Here is a 20,740-nt window from a genome sequence, read left to right as displayed (position 1 = left end):
CGTGCAGCAGAAATGAGTCTGTGTGACAGCAGCAGAATAAAACAGAACAACATCGTCGTCGCTGCCTGAGAGGAAAAATGAGCGAAGGTCTTACTGACAGTGTGAGAGCATACCTCCAGACTCTGAGAGCTTCCCCCTGTAGATCTTATCTTCCACCACGTCTGTCCAGTAAAGGAGGCTGTGGTTGAAGTGGAAGTCTAACGCGATGGTGTTCCTCAGTCCTGGCACCAGCAGGCTGTAGTCTCGTTTGTGAAGGTCTATTCGTCGTATCTCGTGCCGGATCGAGAAAATAACGAAAGCCTCAAAGGGATCTGGTGAAGGCGAGACAGTCGAAATAAGTATGTGTAAGTTATCAACGCACCATGAGAAGAATGAGACTCAACACTGCGCCCGTCTTCATCAGGATTTTCACCGTAAGGTATTAACAAAGACTCATTTCTGACTATTGTTACTAAATATATTTAAAAAACAGACAAGAAAAAAAAATAATGCTACCATGAAAACTAAAATAAACCACGACCCTCATGAATCACGTGAAATATAAATATTTGGTAAGACTTGCAGGTTTTTGTCTTTTTGTAAAGTCAAACCAAAATGATGACTCTGCAAACCGGATGCATACGTGCACATACGTGCACATCGCCGCTGACCTATTCTGCTCCTTTTTCCTCTCTGCTGTAATCTGACACCTCTCCTATTCATCCAGCTGAGGCCTGTCGGTGTGTGCACACTGAGCAGCAAGCAAATTCAATCTCAAGAACAGCTTTACTATTTTTATAAAGAAGTCCTGCAACAAAGTGGAGACACTGACGCGCACATAAGCAGACAGATGGATGGATAAGGTGGTCGTTGTTGTCCCGCAGTACCCACACAGTGCCAGCTCCTGTTATTAAAACATGTCGTCCACACCGAGGAATTAAATGATCTTGTTTAGCAAATATTAGAGTCGTGAGTCTGCATGGCTGCTGCCTTGTTTAGTGAAGTCACCGTCCTTCCCTGCTTTACCTAAAATCACACATCTGCTTCCCTTTTCCATTAAAGTGAATGTCAACCCTTGTGCTAACTGCTAGCAGCTAGCTTTAGATGATGCCATAGTAGCGTTGGGCTTAATGGCAGCCTGAGCTCCTGGGCTCTCAGGGCTGCATGCTGCAGCACATGCAGATACGTAGGCGCTACGATCAGCGATCGAAGGCTCTTTTGTTCCCTAGAAGACATTTTAATAAGTCACACAGCACAGAGCCGCTGTTCGTGCTATTAATGACAACTGCTAAAATTTGCATAGTAATTAAAACAATTAAGCTTAATTTGCTTCAATATATTCCCTTTACTCGGCTTCCACTCGGCTCAGTGCGCTGTGCAGATGACACGCTTTTAAACATTTCTCATTGGCTCAGCCATAATGTGGCGTGCATTTATATGCATCGGATGCAGCCAAACCGACGTGTTGCCAAACACTTTGGGAACCAACGCGCGGCATTTTCCCGTTTCTGAAAAAAGCAGATACATTTGTAAGTCGTGTCCTTTGAGGAATAAATGCTGTAGGGTCTCTGAGAAGTGTCTAAATCTAGCGACAAGTCGTAACGCTGGCAAACAGCGCTCCCAATCCCAAACTCGGCCTCGCCCACCGAGGCTCCGCACGCTATTTCTGCCTCCAGTGCAGCTCGTCTCCTGAGAGGCGCACAGCTAACGCTTGTTCCAAGCGACACATGGACACTTGTACACAAACTGCACTTAGTATTTCAAAACTTTTGCAAGTCTTTTCTTCACAGCACGCTTTACTCAGTCACACTTTAGGGAACACAGATGTAATTAAAACTGTGTCCTTGCCTCAATGTCACATCTCAGTGCTGCGACCGAACGAGCTACAATGCTTCTGCAGAGACGACGCGTACTCGCAGCTTTTTCCCCCCATTTATTACTGCGATATGAAAAGGAAGAAAAGACGTGAGCTCCGGACTTTACAAAGCATCCAGCAGCAACGCTTCTCAGGATTCAGGTGCAATGCTTGTGTTTGCATGCAAAACGTGATTTATGATGAAGCTGTACAATTCAGATCAGCTCCCAGAGAAAATTGTGTATTTTTCTGCGTTAATGTAAGATTAGAGCTGCAACTGCCATCAATCTCGGCGCCAAAGAGAGAAGCGAGTAATCAAAGCCAGGTCCATAAATCTGAACGCGACGGTCCAACAGCATGTGTGCAACTATTGTGTTGCAGCGGCTTCAAAGCAGTCTAATCAAGTGGATTAGTGAGTCACAGCAATCACATCAGGAGAAAGTTTGACTTTATTATGCGATGCCAGGCCGGTTAAACGTGTGTGTTTGGGCCTGAGGTGAGTCAGCTAGCAGAGCTGGCTCACTCAGCATCACAGGAGATGGAAACAGACAGCTCTCATGGAGCCGAGCCTCTTCACATTTGATTGGATTTGAATAGATAGATACTCTAAATCACCGTCTATTACTGTTCTTCAGACTACCTCCTCACTTTTTTACCACTCACAGACGCTAACACGAGGACCTTCCCATCACGCGCTCGTGTTTCAGCCGCTACCGTCCGCAGAATCAATCGATTATACGTTTCTCTATAATTAAAACTCACATTTTTCAATTACTCGCTCGCACAGAAGCTGAGATTACAACTCAAAATCAAACGCGGTGCAGGTGCATCACGGCCAAGGACAAATGTATTATTACTGCAGCCACAGACCGGCAGTGCTGCACGCTGGAGGCAGCCTGCAGCATCACTGAAACAAACATTAGAAGGCTCGGGTCTGTTACCTGTGCTGTGACAGCTGTCGCCGTCCGAGTCGAGCATCCATCCTGGATAACAGGAACACTTCACTGTGGTCTTGTACTGCTCACACACTTGGCTGCACTTCAGGTGACGGCTGCAGTAGTCCACCACCTCACACGTCTTGTTGCTGGAGTCCAGGTGAAGCCCGGGGGGACACGAACACACAACTCCTTTGCCCGGTGCCACAGTGCACTGGTGACTGCAGCCCCCTCTGGCTACAAGGCACAAATCTGGGGTGAAGAAAGGTCCCGAAATCTTAGAAAGTACACAGAGATGAATCTGTGTCTGTCTGACAGGAATCCTAAAGGTTTAATATTTGCGCATAGGAAAAAAGACGTGGTCTTTTAAACTGTGAGCTGCTGCAGACATCATAAGTCAAGCATAAAGGTGGTGTGTAATGAGCAGGCACATAAACAGCAGGTGGTGCAGATTCATGAGGAGAAGAGTGGCGTCTATTTGCATTTAAAGCAAAGCAGGAAAAAACTCATTTTTTCCAGAAATTACATAAAAAACAAGTCTTAACTTTGTGCTCCTCATCCTGTCGTAAAGTTCTCGTTAATTAGCAGCTCGAGATGAAACATGGAGTGAAAATGAAGCTGTGAACGAGACCTGGACTTAGCAACATAAGGAGAAATGAACAAAACAGTCACAGTGGCTGAATGGTGGGTGTGAATCCTGCTGAGCTGGTGCAACTCAGACCCCTGAGGTCCCATCTGAACACAGCCTAATTTTCAATGAGGAGCCAGAAGCTCTTTTAGCTACAAAAACACTCGAGGGTCCTGTGAGGCCCCCACCAGGCTCGGCTAGTGACGCTCTCGAAAATGAGCCTCCGCGTTTACGCTGCTCACTTTTAAGAGATTAGATGGGAAGAGCTGCTCACATGAGATAATCTGTCTCATCTGAAGGCTGTTGGACAAACACTTGCAGACTTCATATTCTGTCCCTTTGGTCTCAACAGACAACAGTTACATGCTGACGGGACACCGAAGAGCTCCAGTGGGAGATTTTTGGCATTCCCAACATCACAACATACTTGCATATCATACGTGTGATGATGTGAAACCCTGTAAATGCAGATTTGCCTTAAACAAAGGCTTGCTTGTCTTTGCATCGACTTTCTTTGGTTCTAAACTGCTGCTACACATCAAGTTTTCATTAATCCATCCATGCACAAAGTGCATCGTTCAAAGTTTCCGTGGATGGAAGTCATTATTTATGACACTTTCTCTTTAGTCTTCCCACTTACAATGATTCTTATGTGAAACATTCTCTCGTGGGCTTGAAAGGTGGGTGTAAATGTTCCTGAGGAAGAACAGCCGTTACAGTCAGCTTGGATCTCGCCGTTGACAAGTTTTGTCATATGTCTAATTATCCGCTGTGTAACTTGTCAGAATCTGTTGACACTGGTATGACTCAACTACTCCGGAAACTTTTCCAACCTTTTTCTGACTGAGCGTTTGATGAGCTGTCCGCATTAGCTGTCCACAACAAAAGGCTGCGTTTGGAAACCTCAGCGCCAGAAAGGAAAACGAGAAAAGCCGGAATTTTTACAAAAAGTGTGACAGCGGACGGTAAAACGCGATAAAATAGAAGAAGCGCGTGGGTGAGCTTTGCTCTGGATGTAGGCGGAGCCATGTGTAGAACATTATATTCACTGGTTGATCCAGTGTTGTGGGATTAGATCCTCAGTAATCACACACGACTCGTGTGTCCACATACTTTAGACATAAGACATCATTACCACAGATGGGTCCTTCGTCGGAGCGATCCGCACAGTCCACTTTGCCGTTGCAGATCTTATCGGGCGTGAGGCAGACCGAGGAGTCGTTGGCACACGGGTACTTGGGCGGCTTGCACGCAGCCGACTCACACGACTCTTCGTCCGAGCGGTCCTCACAGTCGATGTCCCCGTCGCACACCCAGCTCTTTGTGATGCACTTGCCTGCAGGAGCCGAGCAAACATTAGCACAAATCTTTCAAGCAGGTGAACGTTTGATGACCAGCTGATGAAATCTCCTTATTTCCACAGGATTCAGAAATAAAGCTCCCTGCTGAGTGATGCATTCAGGGGGAGACGGATTTCTCAGTTCTTTTGTCATAACCTTAAAACAAACGCCATGTATTATTCCCAGAAGGCCACAGTCAACAAGCTGCCTCTCTGGTTTGTGTTTAAACCGATGAAAAAGTCCACATACAATCAATATTCCCTGTGCTGTGCAAAGGAGCCTGATTGGTAAATCCCTCATTGCGGGCAGGAAGATGTAGGTAGAACCACGAGGGGGGTGAATAACAGAGACACTGGGATGTATCAGCATCACTCAAAGCTTGTATGTTTTCCACATTTTCGATCCCACCGGCGTGTTTGGCGCCAGATCGGTGCAAACTGACATGGGATGGTGCCGCGACTGCGTATGTTTGCTTTTAAATAAAAATTCATTCTCACGACGCTGCTGATTTAATCCGTCAGGTTCTAAATGTCTCATTTAGTGGTACCGTAGTTGCAAAGATAAATACAAACGCTTCTCCGTGAGTAAAATATGCTCGACACTTGTGGCGCAGATGCTGTGTTGGGCTGTTTTTGTGCTAATGCACATGGACAAGGAGGTTAATCATTTGTGTAATTGAATTATCTCCATCCTGAAAATTTCACCTTGAACGACACAGCCTGAAAACCGCACAGTCTGCGAGCAGAGGATGGATCGAGGATGTAAAAGGAGGGAAACGGATTTTGTTCAGAGTGGGCGGCACGACGGGGAAACCTCCTCCTGAGTGGATTTATTAAACGTGGCTATTGCTTATTATTATTTATTTGAGGGTGAAATACTTTTTTATCTTCTTTCCAAATATAACCAACCTACTAAAATATCAGGTTTCATATTTAATTCAACAAAACGTTAGCGTAGCCACAAATGAGAGATGGCTACTCTCTTGAGATGGTCCTCAGTGTGGCTGCAAATGCACTTTTAAATAATAGACGAGTGCATTTACAGTGTTTTCTGTGTGCATTTGAACATTTCTCACCAATTAGTGTATAAAGAGCTTCATATTTGTAGGGTCGACCTTACAGTATAAAGCGCCTTGAGGCGACTGGTGTTGTGATTTGGTGCTGTATGAATAAAGTTGAATTGAACTGAATATTTGCTGATATCATCCACGTGATCCTGACTGCACAGCAACACTGTAATACTTAGTGTAATGCTAAAGGTAAAGATCCCTGATAAAAGCACACACTATATCCACTCCCATATAAATGGATGCATGGAGTGTATACAGTAGGCACTGTAATCCAGATTTATTCCTGCAATATCTGGCAGTGATTCCAGGCTAGAAGTTCCTCATTAAACTGTCTCAGGCTAAAAGTTTCAAATTGAGAATAAATCCTTCCCCCATTTAAATGTCTGACTCTCCTCCCTGTGACTGAATACTTTATCAAACACTGTATTTAAAGGCATGAGATTAGATATTTCATGCAAAAAAAAAGTGCTTCTGGATAAATTACTGTGCTTGTACTATTAGCATTACTTATTAATATGTAGTATTAATAGCAGGCACCACAGTCAAGTGAAGCATCTCACTGCATTATAGTAATGATCTAATTGGTGGTATATATCGTGCTTGCTTTTTATACTCACACATGGACAGCGTAAAAAAAGAGCACACGCTTCTGTCACGTGCACCAACTGGGAGCAGGAAGGGAAAGCTGGGCTGTGAACTGGTTTGCACATGTGCAGCACCAGTGGGGAAGCTAAATCTGATCCATTGAAGCATATCGACTGAGGAATCAGCTGATGTCACTGAGATTGTGCCTGAGCTTGACTTCATAGTTTGCTTAAGCTGCTATCACGCTAGATGCTGTTTTGTTGCATTGCTTCAGATTATCCTCTTCATCTCTGGCTCTCCTTCATCCGTCAGAGCTGCAAAGACCGGCTCTTTTAGAAAGGCCTTTTTGAATATTTCCAGAGAGGGCAGTGTGTTCTTCAGAGGAGGACAGAACAAACTGCATGAGTGAACAGAGATCTGACACGGCGCAACTAGAGAGAATAATAACTGTGTGCTTTAGCCAACCTGTCACCATGCAGCAAAAATGAAAAGGAAAAGCGTTTAGTGATAAGTGGAAAATTCCAGGACTGCAGGACTTTTTTTGTTTTTGCCCTTTTTCTTACATTTAATACAAGAAGGTAGATGCTCAGTCGGGGTGCGTGGACGGTTTAAACAGACTCTGATTGGTTGAAGAACCACACGCAGATGCTCAGATTCATTTATAACTCATTCAAATATTGTTCACTCTTGTTTAAAGGTTTACTTACTGAACTCAAATCCATGCCAAGTTTAATTTTTATGCCTCAGGACCCGATGTTACCGCAGTCAGACCCACAGCATCACTGTCAGCTGACTAATGAAGTGTAAACATTCAAAAAAATCTGGAAAGTATCTCAAAGCTACGAAACATCAGTTTGCATTAATAATAATAATGGATTGCATTTATATAGCACTTTTCAAGGCACCCAAAGCGCTTTACAATGCCACTATTCATTCACACACTGGTGGAGGCAGCTACGGTTGTAGCCACAGCTGCCCTGGGGCAGACTGACAGAAGCCAGGCTGCCATATCGCACCATCGGCCCCTCTGGCCAACACCAGCAGGCGGTAGGTGAAGTGTCTTGCCCAAGGACACAACGACCAGGACAGAGAGCCTGGGGATCGAACCGGCGACCTTCCGGTTACAGATGCGCTTCCCAACCCCCTGAGCCACGGTCGCCCCAATTGTTAATTGTTGAGTTACAACAACAACAGGACCCCAACACAGAGGTGGCACCTCCAGGACCGCTCTGTGTGTTTCTACCTGTCACCTGCACATTAACTCACAGCTCGTTGTTAACACTGCGCTGTATTCACTACCTGTATCTTTGCAGGTGAACTTAGCCTTGGGGTCACACATCCTCTTCGTGCCCTCGCAGTCCTTCTCATCGCTCCCGTCCTCACAGTCCTTATCGCCGTCACAGCTCCAGCGCTCCGGGATGCAGGTCCCGTCGGTGACGCAGTGGAATTCCTCGGCACTGCACTCGATCACCGGCGGCAACACTAAAACAAAATTAATTTGACAATGAATGCCTTTGAGATATACAGCAAAGTGTCACGGGCAAAAACCTCGCAGTTAACCTTTATTTTAAAAGAGACGTATTGGTGGCAAATATTTATGATAGTGAGCCGGGCAGCGGCGTCTATAACAGGTCAGCACCCCGAGAAGAATGGAGTTATTTCACAAGTCTTTAAGGTTTATGTGTCCGAGATATTTCTGTCTTCTTTAATCGCTCTGGTTAGTATATCACACACACGGGTTTCATCAAACAATCGGGTACGACGGCTGCGTGTGTGTGTGTGTGTGCACATGTTTAGACATCCTTGTGAGGACAGAAAACAGGCATGCTGCTATACTTGTGGAGACCAACAGTCCTTATGGGGACAAAATGCTGTGCCCACCAGTTTGAAGACATTTAAGGACAAAAGTTTAAGTGTTCCTCTGTGGACCGAAGTCCACCCTGAGGTCCTCCTCTTCCCCCGATGAGCCTGGTCTTTTTTGTTCGTTAGTTTTTGTCCCGTTTTGCTTGTTAGGAATTTTGTGTAATTTCTTTGTCCCCTGTTGGCTGGTTAGGGTTAGGCTGAGGGTCAGGGTTACACATCCACTCTTCATGGTTAGAGTAAGGGGACAGGGAAAGCATATGTCAGTGAGAGGTCCTCACTAAGATATGAAAATCTAAACTTACATTATTTGGAAATAGTGGTTTAAATACAAACGCAAAGGTTCAAATAAATGGTGCTGATATTGAAAGAGTCAGTGAAAATAAATTTCTGGGGGTAATAACAGATGAAAAACTCAACTGAGAGCTCACATAAGAGATATTCATTCCAAAGTATCACGAAGCATTGCAACACTAAACAAGGCAAAGCAGGTATTTGACAAACATCACTTCATATTCTACTGTTCACTGGTTTCACCATACTTAAGCTATTGTGCAGAGGTCTGGGGCAACAACTATAAAACATTACATTCACTTTTTACTCTTCAAAAAAAGCAGTTCGAATCATCCACACTGCAGGTTACAGGAACGTACAAACTCACTATTTTTGCAGTCTGAAATATTGAAAAATTGACGATCGAGTGAAATTCCAAACAGCATAAATTCTATTCAAAGCAAAAAATAAAGAACTGCCAGGTAATATTCAGAGTATGTTTGTTTTGAAAGAAGGAAGTTATAATTTAAGGGGTTTTTGTAACTTCAAAACAACGAAGGTTCGCACTACAAGAAAAGGCTTTTGTGTTTCTGTGCATGGAGTGAAACTATGGAACAAACTGAATATGGAATTAAAGCAACGTCCAAACATAAAACTGTTCAAAAAGAGTTATAAAAATATGATCTTCTCGAACTATAAAGAAAAGGAAAATATTTAAATTAAGTGAATGTCATGTAAAAATTCATGATGTGATATTACAGGATATAGTATATCAGAAATCTGTTCACTATTTTTATTACAAATGATATCAGTAAGGAAGCAACTAAATATTAACTGATAATTTATGGCAATAATTTAAATAAGTGTTTACTTCTTCCCTTTCAACATGTAAATTAATCAGAACGTTTTTTGTATGTAATTTGTATAGTATTTTTTTTCTTTCTTATTTTCTTTTCTAAATGTACTTGTAAATTGTTCACATGTTGAAATAAATTACCAAAAAAAAAACGAGTGTGTGTGTGTGTGTGTGTGTGTGTGTGTGTGTGTGTGTGTGTGTAATTGTGGCGTGCACAGCCTGTGTTTTAAGAATGGTTGGGTGGGTAAGCAAAACTCGCCCAACGATACACGACCGTGCTCACCGGAGGACCCGGGGATCAAACTACCAACCTTCTGTTGAGCAGCTGACCCATAGTCAGACATAGTGTCTGACTCACTGGTTCAAGCTCACCTTATTGTATATTCCGTGTGTGTTGATTTGGATGTGATGGCTTAATGCTTAAATGAAAAAACAGAAAACTATTTAACAGTAGAAGCACAGCGGAGACAAATTCAAGCCTCTGGGGCAGAATTAGACACAGGGGGAGGAGACGTCTGCAGCTCCCATCAGGAAATGGTTTGATGAATGGTGCACACATTCTAGTGACAAGCAAGCGAGCTGTGAGTTTTCTAGGAGCTTACATAAGGTTTGTGTGATAATTAGATTAAACGATTCAAGTCCTGATGGTAAAATTCCCGCGCACACAGAGCAGATAAGATTTAGTCACACAGCAGTGTGAACACAGAGTTAGTGGACTCGAGCTGATTAGCTGTTAAACTTGTAATTACAACACCTACATTTAAATGCTGATTCGAATTGCAACTAAAATCATTTGCACACTCAAATAAATATAAATCAGCGCTCGTGAAGGTGGCACAGGCAGCTCGTGTGTGATGATTTAATCTATGACGGTGTATTATAAATAAACAGGTTAACACTAGCTGTTTGAACAAATGGAAGACAGGATGTGTCGGTCATTTCAAAACCTGTTCATCAGCATTTTAACACGCTGCGCAGACATCGCTTACATGCAGGTCCACCTCTGCAGGTTAAGGTCTCGTCGCTGAGGTCACCGCAGTCGTTGTCGCCGTCACAGGCCCAGTGGTCGGGGATACAGCGACCATTGGAGCACTGGAAGTGGGTATTGGAGCAAGACTGGATGCAGCCCACTTCATCGCTGCCGTCTCCACAGTCGTCATCTGCACACATGCACAAAAGTTCAGTGACAGATTATTGTTATGAACGCTGGTGGGTGTAAGGTATATGTAATCCTGGTTATAACCATGAGGGCTGTTGCCGTTGCACAATGCACTTTTTTGATGAAAAACTTGGGCTGTTTTCTCTGGGCTTTGTGTGTGTTTGTTTGTTTGTTTGTTTGTTTGTTTTTCTCTCTCTCTGTGTGAAGAGACTGCAAACCAATTTCCCACTGGGGACAATAAAGTTACCACTGGCCAAGGTTAGAGCCAGTTTATGCTTTCACCTGAATCGCAGTGCCACTCCACACTGATGCATCGTCCACTGGAGCAGCTGAACTGGGTGACGGGCTCACAGGTGGGGAAAACTGCACATAAACAAACATAAGTTCAAATTAAAGAAATATTTGCTTCACGAAGCCACAAACAATCAGCTGTGCTTGTAAAATGTGATAGCAAACATCAGGTTTGTGTCCTAAACTCAACACTGACCTAGACTCTGAAAATGATATAAAATAAAACAAAAACAATACCAATAATTTTTAAAAATAATCCTATTACATTTTTATATGTAAAAAATAACAAACACACTGTATGGAATCAAAGACGACAGTGTGAGTGAAAGACTTGTGTCTCATAAATCTGTTGAATAATGAAAATAATCTATAAACTAAAAAGGTTTTTATAGGCAGCTGCACGTTTCAGTTAGAGGAAGAAAAACAGGAAAACAAGAATGATTAAAATCATATTTCTCACTTTATGGATGCACACATCGCAGGGAAACTCATTCATTAGTCCTGAGATATTTCAGTCATGGTGAAACATCTTCAATATAGATGTTACTATCATGTTAATTCTTATATGAAGGTTTGTTAAAGGTGTCCATGACCATAAAACTGAAAATATTAAAAATATTAATTACTGTTATACGTCTTTCCATACATGCACTGATAGTCTGGAGCCGACTTAAAGAATAACTTTAAATGATACTAACATTGATAAGCTGTAGTTTAAATATATCTGCTGACAGCTCACATTCGTGACTGCAGGATGTTCCCAGTGTCTCACAACGCTCAGGTTTAATCTTCCGTCTCCACCACAGATCCGTAACCGTAGGGATTTTTTAGTAATAGCTTTAACCTCAGCGACCTTCCAGAGATTCCCATTTGGGTTCATTTGGGACTCTTGGGTTAGCCGTTTCATCATTTTAGTTTTTTACCCCTTTCACACAGTGACAAAGTGCATTATCTGACAGAACAGAAAAAAGTTGTCTGATTAAAGTGATGTTAGGAAAGGAACATAATGTTTGAATCAAGAATGATTCCAGCATCCTTCTGATTCTTCTGCTGATGACACACTTACACTCTTACTGCTTCGATCAAGAGGGTAACAACATCACATTCACCTGATGAACTAATATAAAAGCATTCATGCTAGTGTTAACCAGTGTTGGTCAAGTTACTTGAAAAACATAATCAGTAACTAATTACTGATTACTTCCCCAAAAAAGTAATCCCGTTACTTTACAGATTACTTATTTTCAAAAGTAATTAATTACTTAGTTACTTAGTTACTTTTTAAAAACACGATTTACAACCTGAATAGGTGATAAAGTGATAGATCTTTCAGCCCAATTCTACTTTTTCTACATAATCCATCATATAAATGTAATCAAATGGAAAAGTCTCTTTTTAAAACTTGTTTTATTAGTTTTAATCTTTTAACTTTATGCATCAAGCAAAAATTTAATTATATGCAACATTCTCTGACTGGAAGAAATTAGTTTAACATTTAAAGCTATTTTCTGCACATTCCAGCTCATAAAATAAAATATTTTTTGTGTTTACACTCAGTCTTTCAAATAGATGCAAGTAAAACACAGCAGAAAATAAATAAAGTCAAAGACTCAGCGGTCCTGTTGCTCTATTTTCACCTGTAAAGCAGGAGTGGGGTAGGCGGAGGTTTACCCTGGTGCAGGTGTGCAGCGGTCAGTGGAAGAATCCGCGAGTTTCTCTGTGAGTTTCCCATTACGTCGTAGCTACTCGGTGCTTGTTGGAAGTTTAGGGGTTTTTTCGCTGTAAAAAGAAGTTTTCTTCCCACGCACAGCGGACACTAATGTTTTTGTCACTTTTTATGGAATCAAACTCAAAGTAAGGTCAGTACTTCCACGCTTTAAACGCTGCACGCTCATACTCTCTCTCCCACACTCGATATATGATCCATTGTTGATCTGCACACAGCTGTTGTCACGAACGTCGCACTCGCTTACGTCACTGTCGTGAGACATTCTCGCAAAAAAATCACGGTTTTAGTAACGCAGTAACGCAGCGTTCCTACGGGAAAGTAACGGTAATCTAATTACCGTTTTTGCAATAGTAATCCCTTACTTTACTCGTTACTTGAAAAAAGTAATCAGATTACAGTAACGCGTTACTGCCCATCTCTGGTGTTAACACAGTCCCTCCAGGAGTGGACGTCCCAGGTCAGACTGTACCAGCAGTCAGAGAAACAGCAAAAACCCAGGAGCTCCGTCTCGGTTCAACATTACATTTCATGACGATACAATTAGAAAAAGACTGAATAATCAAACAGTGTCCGGTGGACTCTGTGTGCAGGTGACATTGTGACAATGTCAGGTTAACGTTTTCATTCCCATCAGACACCAGCCGTGTTTCTGACTCGGAGATATGATTCCTGGATGCCTGAAGCTTTATTGACTTGAGTATAAAACACAGGCCTATATTTGAAATGATTTGTTGACTGAAATACTTTTAGGCGCTGCAGAGGAGACAGATAATATTTCTGTCCTACAGGATGCTTTCCTCAAAAATGTCAGGTTTCAGCGACGGCACATGTCTGGCTGGAATTTAACATTCGTTAAAAATGAAGACGAGACATACATAAATAATGAAGGTTTCGAGTAAACAGTGAGCGTTGTTAAAAATAAAACACCGGCATCCATAAATAATGCCGGCGAACAGAGCAGCGAGCGAACCGAGCGCCCAGTAGAAGACGGTGTGTGACAACTACTAAACTACTGACAAACAAAATCCAAATTAGTATCAATCTCTAAGGCGGCCACCACTGAGCTTCAGGTGTTCCTAAACCCACAGTAGCTCCACTGAAGCTAAGTGAGCTGCCAGAGCTGCACAGAGCAGCGCCTGCAGAGAAGTAATGCCTGAGGAAGCTCAGACAGCAGTACGGGAGAGAATATGTTTTGCTGCACAGCTTGATTATGATTGAATGAAGCCGAGCATGAACTTTAATTACTGCTTACAACCCGGCTGTTTGTGACTGCATATTGAAGCGGCTTAGGACACACAAAGGGAGGCTGAGGCGATACAGCACGCTGCAGCATTTGGCAAACATCGATCACTGTTAAAGGCTGATTTCATACAAATAGTGATTAAAGCGAGTCTTAAAACCTCCTTTTAAACGTATGCTTCCAATTCAGCATCGCTGATGAAAACGTATGAAATTTGTAGCTGCAGACATCCTTTCCCCTGCTTCAATAAAAGGTTAAATACATCTTCAAAGAGCTCAAAGCGCTCGGGTCATAATGGCATGCCATGTATTTTTATTATGCCTTCTAGGATTAGCCCAGAACACAGAGTACAACTTTCCCTAAGTGAAGCTGACAGATTGTATAATACCACTGAGACATGACTACAGAACAGTGAGCTACTGTACCCAGCACCACCCACCGAAGCTGCTGCCATTTGTGAGGACATGTCTAGGTCTTGGTCCAGAGAACACAGCATCAATAACTGAGTCTCTCTGTCCACTGAATGAAGCAGCGCCTTTCTAAAACGTCACAAAAATGCACAAGAATTTTGCAGTTGTTAAATGTCTTCTGAGCTTCTTCTACCTTCATGTTTTCAAACTGCATTAAAACTGTCCAGCAGATCAAAATCTCTCTACTCTCCTTAACTCTCCTGGACATTAAGCTGCTACTTTTGGGAAGCAGCCACACTAAAGGGATCGAACGAGGGACCACCGACCGGCCGGAGCCACTGACTAAAACAAAATCCTTTACCTCAGCAGGCAGCTGGCTGACATTGTTCACCTGTGCTTCCTGCTATCCACCCTGCATCAGTCTTCCTTTGTCTTTGAACCTCCAGCAGCTCCACAGGCAGCAGTACAAACATCCACACTGCACTAGCCGTGTAGGTATAGCAGCACAGACGCTGCATAGGTCTGTTAGCTTTGGTTTGATTTGTTTTACATAAATCTCTTTCATACCTGTCGCACTAGCTGAGCTGTTTTGTTGTAAAAAGAAAACAACATTTTATTAATTTATTATATTTTTAAAAGTACTTGTGTGTTTTTTTATTTCCCCTATGCTGTGCTATTAAGGAGTAATGTGAAAACAGCAGAACTTGTATCATATTATGAAGTGAGAACAGCTTAGCACATATTTTTAGCTCCAAGTGGGAACTGCATCGTATACATTTGACATTTGTAAAGAGATTTTTGAAATTTCAGCATATTAAATTTACAGCCCTGAAAGGGTAGAGTTAAAACATCTCACTAATATTAAATGTGAGAAGTAACAGAAAATGACCCCAAATGATTTTACTTGTGTTTAATGAAATCATCATGTTGCTGTTAATCAAACAGAGCCAAGACAAACGTACTCGGTCACACACAGAGTGACGTTTGAGTGACGTCTGGGGAAAAGCACGCGTGACTCACCGCATGATATTTCATCAGACTTATCCCCACAGTCGTCCTCCCGATCACAGCTCCAACTGCGAGGTATACATCGTCCGTTCTGGCAGGAGAACTGCTCTGCCTGACAGGGCTGGGCTGAGGAAGAAGAAAGAGGCCACTTAATTCAATCGCACCTGCATAAGTCAGTGTAGCGGCTGCACAACAACTCTAATGGTCACTAGATCACCCAAATGTCAATGTAAGGCCGGCGCAAACCCTTTATCACGCAATCGCGCGGTTGAAGACGGGCGTGGAAAACGCGCTGTTGCTGATGGGCCGTCAGTTACGTGCTGGTGGTCACACTCGTGACAGCAGCTGATGTGGGATACGCGTGTCAATCCACCGACGGGGGAACATTCGTCATCTTCTGGCTAATGCTCATCGATCGATCCTCTGAGGATAAAAAGCTCCGGAGAAGTACGACTAATGCGATATGCTGTAAGTGTCCTCGTAGATGCTCCAAGTCTTTGATACTAGAACGCCCTTAAACAATGAGATTGATTGCACAGTACCGCCGCTCCTTCACAGCCTCAAAATATTACAGTGACGGCTGCCTTGACAGCACCTGACACCAGTGTTCAAGTCTTAGAGAATAAAGCACATCTGAAGTGAGAACATTTTTATCAAAAGACGTCAGAGACAAATGTTTCATGGCCTACTGTGCAGATGAGAAGTTTACATAGCTGAACGGTCCTCAAAACTGATCGGAGAAGCACCTGTAACCACGCTACGTTTTCCTGAAATCACCGGTTTCACATCAGCGTTTATTCATAGAATTAATCATATTTGATAAAATGTGAAACGACTGAAAATGAGCCAGCGAGCACAGACGAGCAGCGCTGACAGATGGCACACGACTGACATCCAAAACTCCCCAAATCTAAACCCGACGTGAAAGCAGCCCGTGCGTACCTGAGCAGGTGTTGTTGGACTCGTCCTCGTTGTTGCCGCAGTCGTTTGTCCCATCGCAGAGCCATCGTTTGGGGATGCAGCGATTGTTGCTGCATTTGAACTGATTGAGGGGACAAGTGTGGTTGTCTGCAAAGAGTTCACCGCACAAAAAGCAGATCAGTCAATAAAATCAAATGAACGAACACAAGAATGAAAAAATGTATCTGACAAATACTGCATGTTGTAACATGTTAGTGTTGTAGTGTTGCAGAATCTAAACTGCAGACAGCACCCACTCAAGAACTGTCACGAAGTCACTCAGCGCTGACGTGACCTGCCTTCAGAGCAGTCTGGGTTCAAAAGGTGCTGAACTGTCGACCTGTGAGGTTTTATTGTGTTATTTGGTCTTTAATAAAGCTGGAGGGGAGGGAACTGCAAAAGCCAAGGTCATAATTATCTGACGCACGCCAACCAAACCTGAGACCGTACTGTGCCAGTCAAAAATATCCATGATCGTCATTTTGTCAGGTAGCGTGTGCTTCACAAGCTGTTTACTCACATTTGATCAATGTGAGAAAACTTTAAAGTAAGACAAACCTCATCAGCACTGCAGCTTTCTTTGTAGTTTTGGTTTCATATGGTTTCATATTATTTAAGTTCACAAAGTATAAATATTAAGTCAAGTCCAGCTGTCAAACAGCAGAGCAGCGGAGCTACACTAACAGACACGGCTGGCCAAAAACATTTGAATTCAGAGAAGGAACGAGCAGATTGTAATCGGCTTTATTTTAGAACATAATAGATGTGGCTGCCATCTTTATGACCGGCTTGGGACGTATCCGAGTGTTTCACAGTCACAGAGTCTCAGTTTCAATATTATTTAATATCGGACCTCTTTCCTGTTTATACAGTATATCTGCAGCTTTTCACTGAGACTTAATTAAGGTCACAATGTAACTAATTTCATACTGATACAACAACAAGCCGCACTAAAAACCATAAAAGGAGTAATAATGTTTCAGAGTGTGAGGAATCTCATTTATGTTTCTCCTCGGTGGTTCGTCCTTTAATTGAGAGTAATGGAGTCTCTATATCATCTTTAGTGGTCTCAAGTGTATTTGTGGTTGGTTTTGGTTTTAGTGCCTGATTTTTGTTTTATTTGAGGCGACTTTATCATGAAAAAGAGAAAAAAATCAGTGCTAATATTTAACATTAACTTTGATAATTCTAACTCATTAAGCCTCACCGCTCATTAATCATACTAAAGAAATGAGTGTTTCTCTGCATGCTGTAACTCTACCCATTGCAAAGTTCATGGCTAACACAGAGTGGAGGGCTGGTCTGTATTTAAGATGTGCTGCTGCCATCTGAAACACAATAATAATAAAAAGAATAAAGTCCATGTTTAACCATCTAACATCGAGTTTACACGACTGATTTGTAGAAGGACGCACGTAGAAAGTGGAGGAGGGGGAGCACTTTACACCCCGACTTCAGTGACATTTAAGAACACAGCAGCTGACAGCCAGAGGGAATTAGCCCTGAAAAGCTGAGGCTTTGCTTGCTTGGCCGCATCACTGTGTACAGTGTCTGTTCAGACAGTGCATTTTTCATGCTAGCGTGCAGTGTGTTGCCTGCAGACTAATTCCGAGATCCTCACAGCAGCTCTGGATCTCCTCGTCACTCCCATCCAGACAGTCATCATCTCCGTCACACTTCCACAAGGCCCGAATGCACCGCTGATTACGGCACTGGAACTCATCACTTTTGCATCGCTGTGGCTCTAAACTACTGCTGGAAGCTTCTGAGAGAGACACAAGTGAGAAAACGCCATTTTAGCCCCGCACCTTCTAAGAAATACGTGTTAAGGGGAAAATATTGGCATATAAAACGAATAACGAGCATGCACAATGTGTTAATGTTTCATAACCTCATGTGTACATGCGTGGGAACCCACTGGGATCCTCCCTCAGCTGTATTTACTTGTTTATTAGCAGATTTGAAAAGAAGCCTGTCCCACAGGACGCGGCAGGATTACACTACACTGGGACAACCTGATCTTAGGGCTCGTCTGATTCATTACGTCCTCCTACCTGCACAGGTGACATTGTTCTTCTCCAGAACCTGGTTGTCAGCGCAGGCACACACTCTCCCTCCTGGGATGGCGAGGCAGAGGGTAGTACAGCCCCCATAATTCACACTACATGCGTTGTCACCTGGAGAAACAGAACCCAAACACAGCATGGTGTCTTGCTCATTTAAAGCGACATTTTCTAAGCTGACTTTAAGCTCCGTATTATCCTGGTTTTCCCCTTTTTTTCCCATCTGTGAAATAAAGATCAGAGTTTCTGGAAACCCTTTAAATGCAGCAAAATAAATCATTTCATTGGTACAAAAGCTTTTCCCCCCACATAGAGAGACATGCCAGGTGTATGCCGCGAGATCTATAAGCATACGTCAGGTGAATTATTGGGAACGGTGTGGGTGAAAGACATTTGACATTTTTATCATTCTCGGAGGAATAATTTGTCTTTCGGGACAAAGCTGACATTCTCCAATCGAAAAAAGTCACATATCAAGTTAAGGCATGAGACACCTTTGTCACTTTCATTTAACACAGGACCCAAAGGCAGTGCCTGAGCCAATGAGATAAAGCTTTGGGTTTTGTAAGAGCCAATCAGTAATACTCAGAGTACCGGACAGCCAATTAATCTATTCAGTGGCATGAACAAAAGAGAAACGTCTCTGCATGGCGTGAGCGAGGCTGTGCATATAGCAGCCACTTTAATGTCCAAGTGAGAGTTTTTAGAGTACAGTGACTTTTAACTGCAACGGCCTCTGCATTCAGAGCAACACAACAGCATTGACCTAATGTGAAGCAAAAAGCAAGACGTCCTGTGAGGCCAGCGAAGCTCTCTGCTGACATGTTCCATGCCTCTGCTATCTCTGCTTTTCAGCATGCTAACAGCGGGAATCCATCATCATTTGTTACAGCAGAGAGCAAAGACATCCAAACCTTGGTCATCTTATTTAACTTCATAAAGTGGAGCCCAAAGTGATTTGAAAGCTACTGTCACTGCTGATCAATGTGCCGGTTTATACCGTGAAATTTGAGAGCAATAGGCATATACGCAACTTTCTGGTGTATATATCTTATAAAGTGCTCTCCATTAAGGAAAGTGCTATAGGAGCTATAAATGTCTGAATTCACAGGAGGGGGAGGTTCTATTTCCAGTGCAAAACAGCCACTTTCTGTGTCAGGGCGGGATGACGACTAAATGAAGAGAAAGCAGCCAACCTTGCTGACTCTGCGCATCGTAGACACGCAGGCCGAACAGCGGCGGCCTCTCGCTCCGCAACAGAGTGATATCGCCGTTGGTCAAGTCCAGCTGGAACACCGAAGCGTTCATGTACTCGGTCCAAAAGATGAAATTGCGGTAATGAGAGATTCCGAACGGATGGTTTAGTTCTTTCCCGCTGTACACCACCTGCAACATGAAGCAAACAGTCAGTAGGGTCACGAGGTCAGAGCGACAGACAGACACCGTCAGAGGAATCAGTCATCTCAAACGGGCGTCTGGCTGTTTGAATACAGGCTTAAAGATTATTTGATGGCAGTATATGATGAATGTGATTCAATTTCACTGCACAAATTTATTCACACAGAAACGTCTGCTTATAATAATGTTTGCTAGAATCTTGGCATTGATTAAACAGCATTTGCAAATAATTAATTAGCGTGATATGCCAGTAGAGTCGATGAGCGGATGGGGATGAAAGGATGCTTGTTGTGGGAAGAGGAGCAGGTTTCAGGCGTCGCACTGCTGCAAACGTAGACACTAACCCTGAAATGCAAGAAGCGTGTGCAGAAAACAGCCTTACAACTGACCAGAAGGGACAGATGCTTTCATCCGCAGTCGATCAAACCTTAACATGGCAACAATGTAGCCTCTAAATTAATCGACTGCCTTCCAAATGCTATTATTCTAAAAAATGAGAATGAGCTGGTCTACAAACGATCCCAATCTTGAACTTAAATCGTGATTTAAAGTCCACCTTCTGGCCCTCTGTTAAACTCTGTTAAAGTGGACTAACTCGGTTTAATAACCACCTGAGAAGAAAGCCTGTAACATACCATTCTTCCTGTCCCATTTAGGTGAATCTTCTCGATGTGGTCGTAGTAGGCGTCGCACCAGTACATCGTGCTGCTGCTGTGGTCCAGCGTCAGCCCGTTGGGCCACAGCATGTTGGAGGTGACGAAAATGCGGCGGTTGGATCCGTCCATCCAGGCCTTTTCTATCCGCCCTATGCTGTCGTTGACCTCATCTTCCTCCCAGTCTGTCCAGTACATCCAGCTACCACACACAGAATTGAACACATACAGTGCCAGCAGCGAGATAAAGCAAACAGTGTCACGGCATCGGTGGCATCTGTAGATCACAACTTGCTGTCGCTGACACTGATCACACCTCATATTCAAACTAAGCAGTTCATTTCAGCCGTCTGCTCCCCATTCATCTTTGCCCTTACTTTCTGACACGCTGATGTTAAATGGTTTTGCTCGCTGCTCCCTCTACAAGCAGCCTCCTGCTTTGATTACTT

At 43.2% G+C, this 20,740-nt stretch overlaps 1 protein-coding gene across 2 annotated transcripts in view; it reads right to left on the bottom strand.

The window, feature by feature from the left end:
- The window catches only part of lrp1bb (low density lipoprotein receptor-related protein 1Bb), a 262,406-nt gene that overhangs the window by 109,899 nt on the left and 131,767 nt on the right, over positions 1-20,740 (bottom strand). For both annotated transcript variants that reach the window (XM_076875387.1, XM_076875388.1), the window contains 12 exons: positions 20,274-20,493; positions 19,437-19,626; positions 18,232-18,354; positions 17,799-17,942; positions 16,160-16,285; positions 15,230-15,343; positions 10,822-10,902; positions 10,370-10,540; positions 7,691-7,873; positions 4,533-4,733; positions 2,776-3,021; positions 114-311 (listed from right to left, as the gene is read on the bottom strand). In XM_076875387.1, coding sequence (XP_076731502.1) covers positions 114-311; positions 2,776-3,021; positions 4,533-4,733; positions 7,691-7,873; positions 10,370-10,540; positions 10,822-10,902; positions 15,230-15,343; positions 16,160-16,285; positions 17,799-17,942; positions 18,232-18,354; positions 19,437-19,626; positions 20,274-20,493 — 1,997 coding nt within the window. The remainder of the gene's footprint in view (positions 1-113; positions 312-2,775; positions 3,022-4,532; positions 4,734-7,690; positions 7,874-10,369; positions 10,541-10,821; positions 10,903-15,229; positions 15,344-16,159; positions 16,286-17,798; positions 17,943-18,231; positions 18,355-19,436; positions 19,627-20,273; positions 20,494-20,740) is intronic.

Source organism: Maylandia zebra, linkage group LG16, assembly GCF_041146795.1.
Source record: "Maylandia zebra isolate NMK-2024a linkage group LG16, Mzebra_GT3a, whole genome shotgun sequence".
NCBI lineage: Eukaryota > Metazoa > Chordata > Actinopteri > Cichliformes > Cichlidae > Maylandia > Maylandia zebra.
The sequence above is the reverse complement of the archived record's forward strand: the minus strand, read 5'-3'. Positions and strand labels throughout refer to the sequence as shown.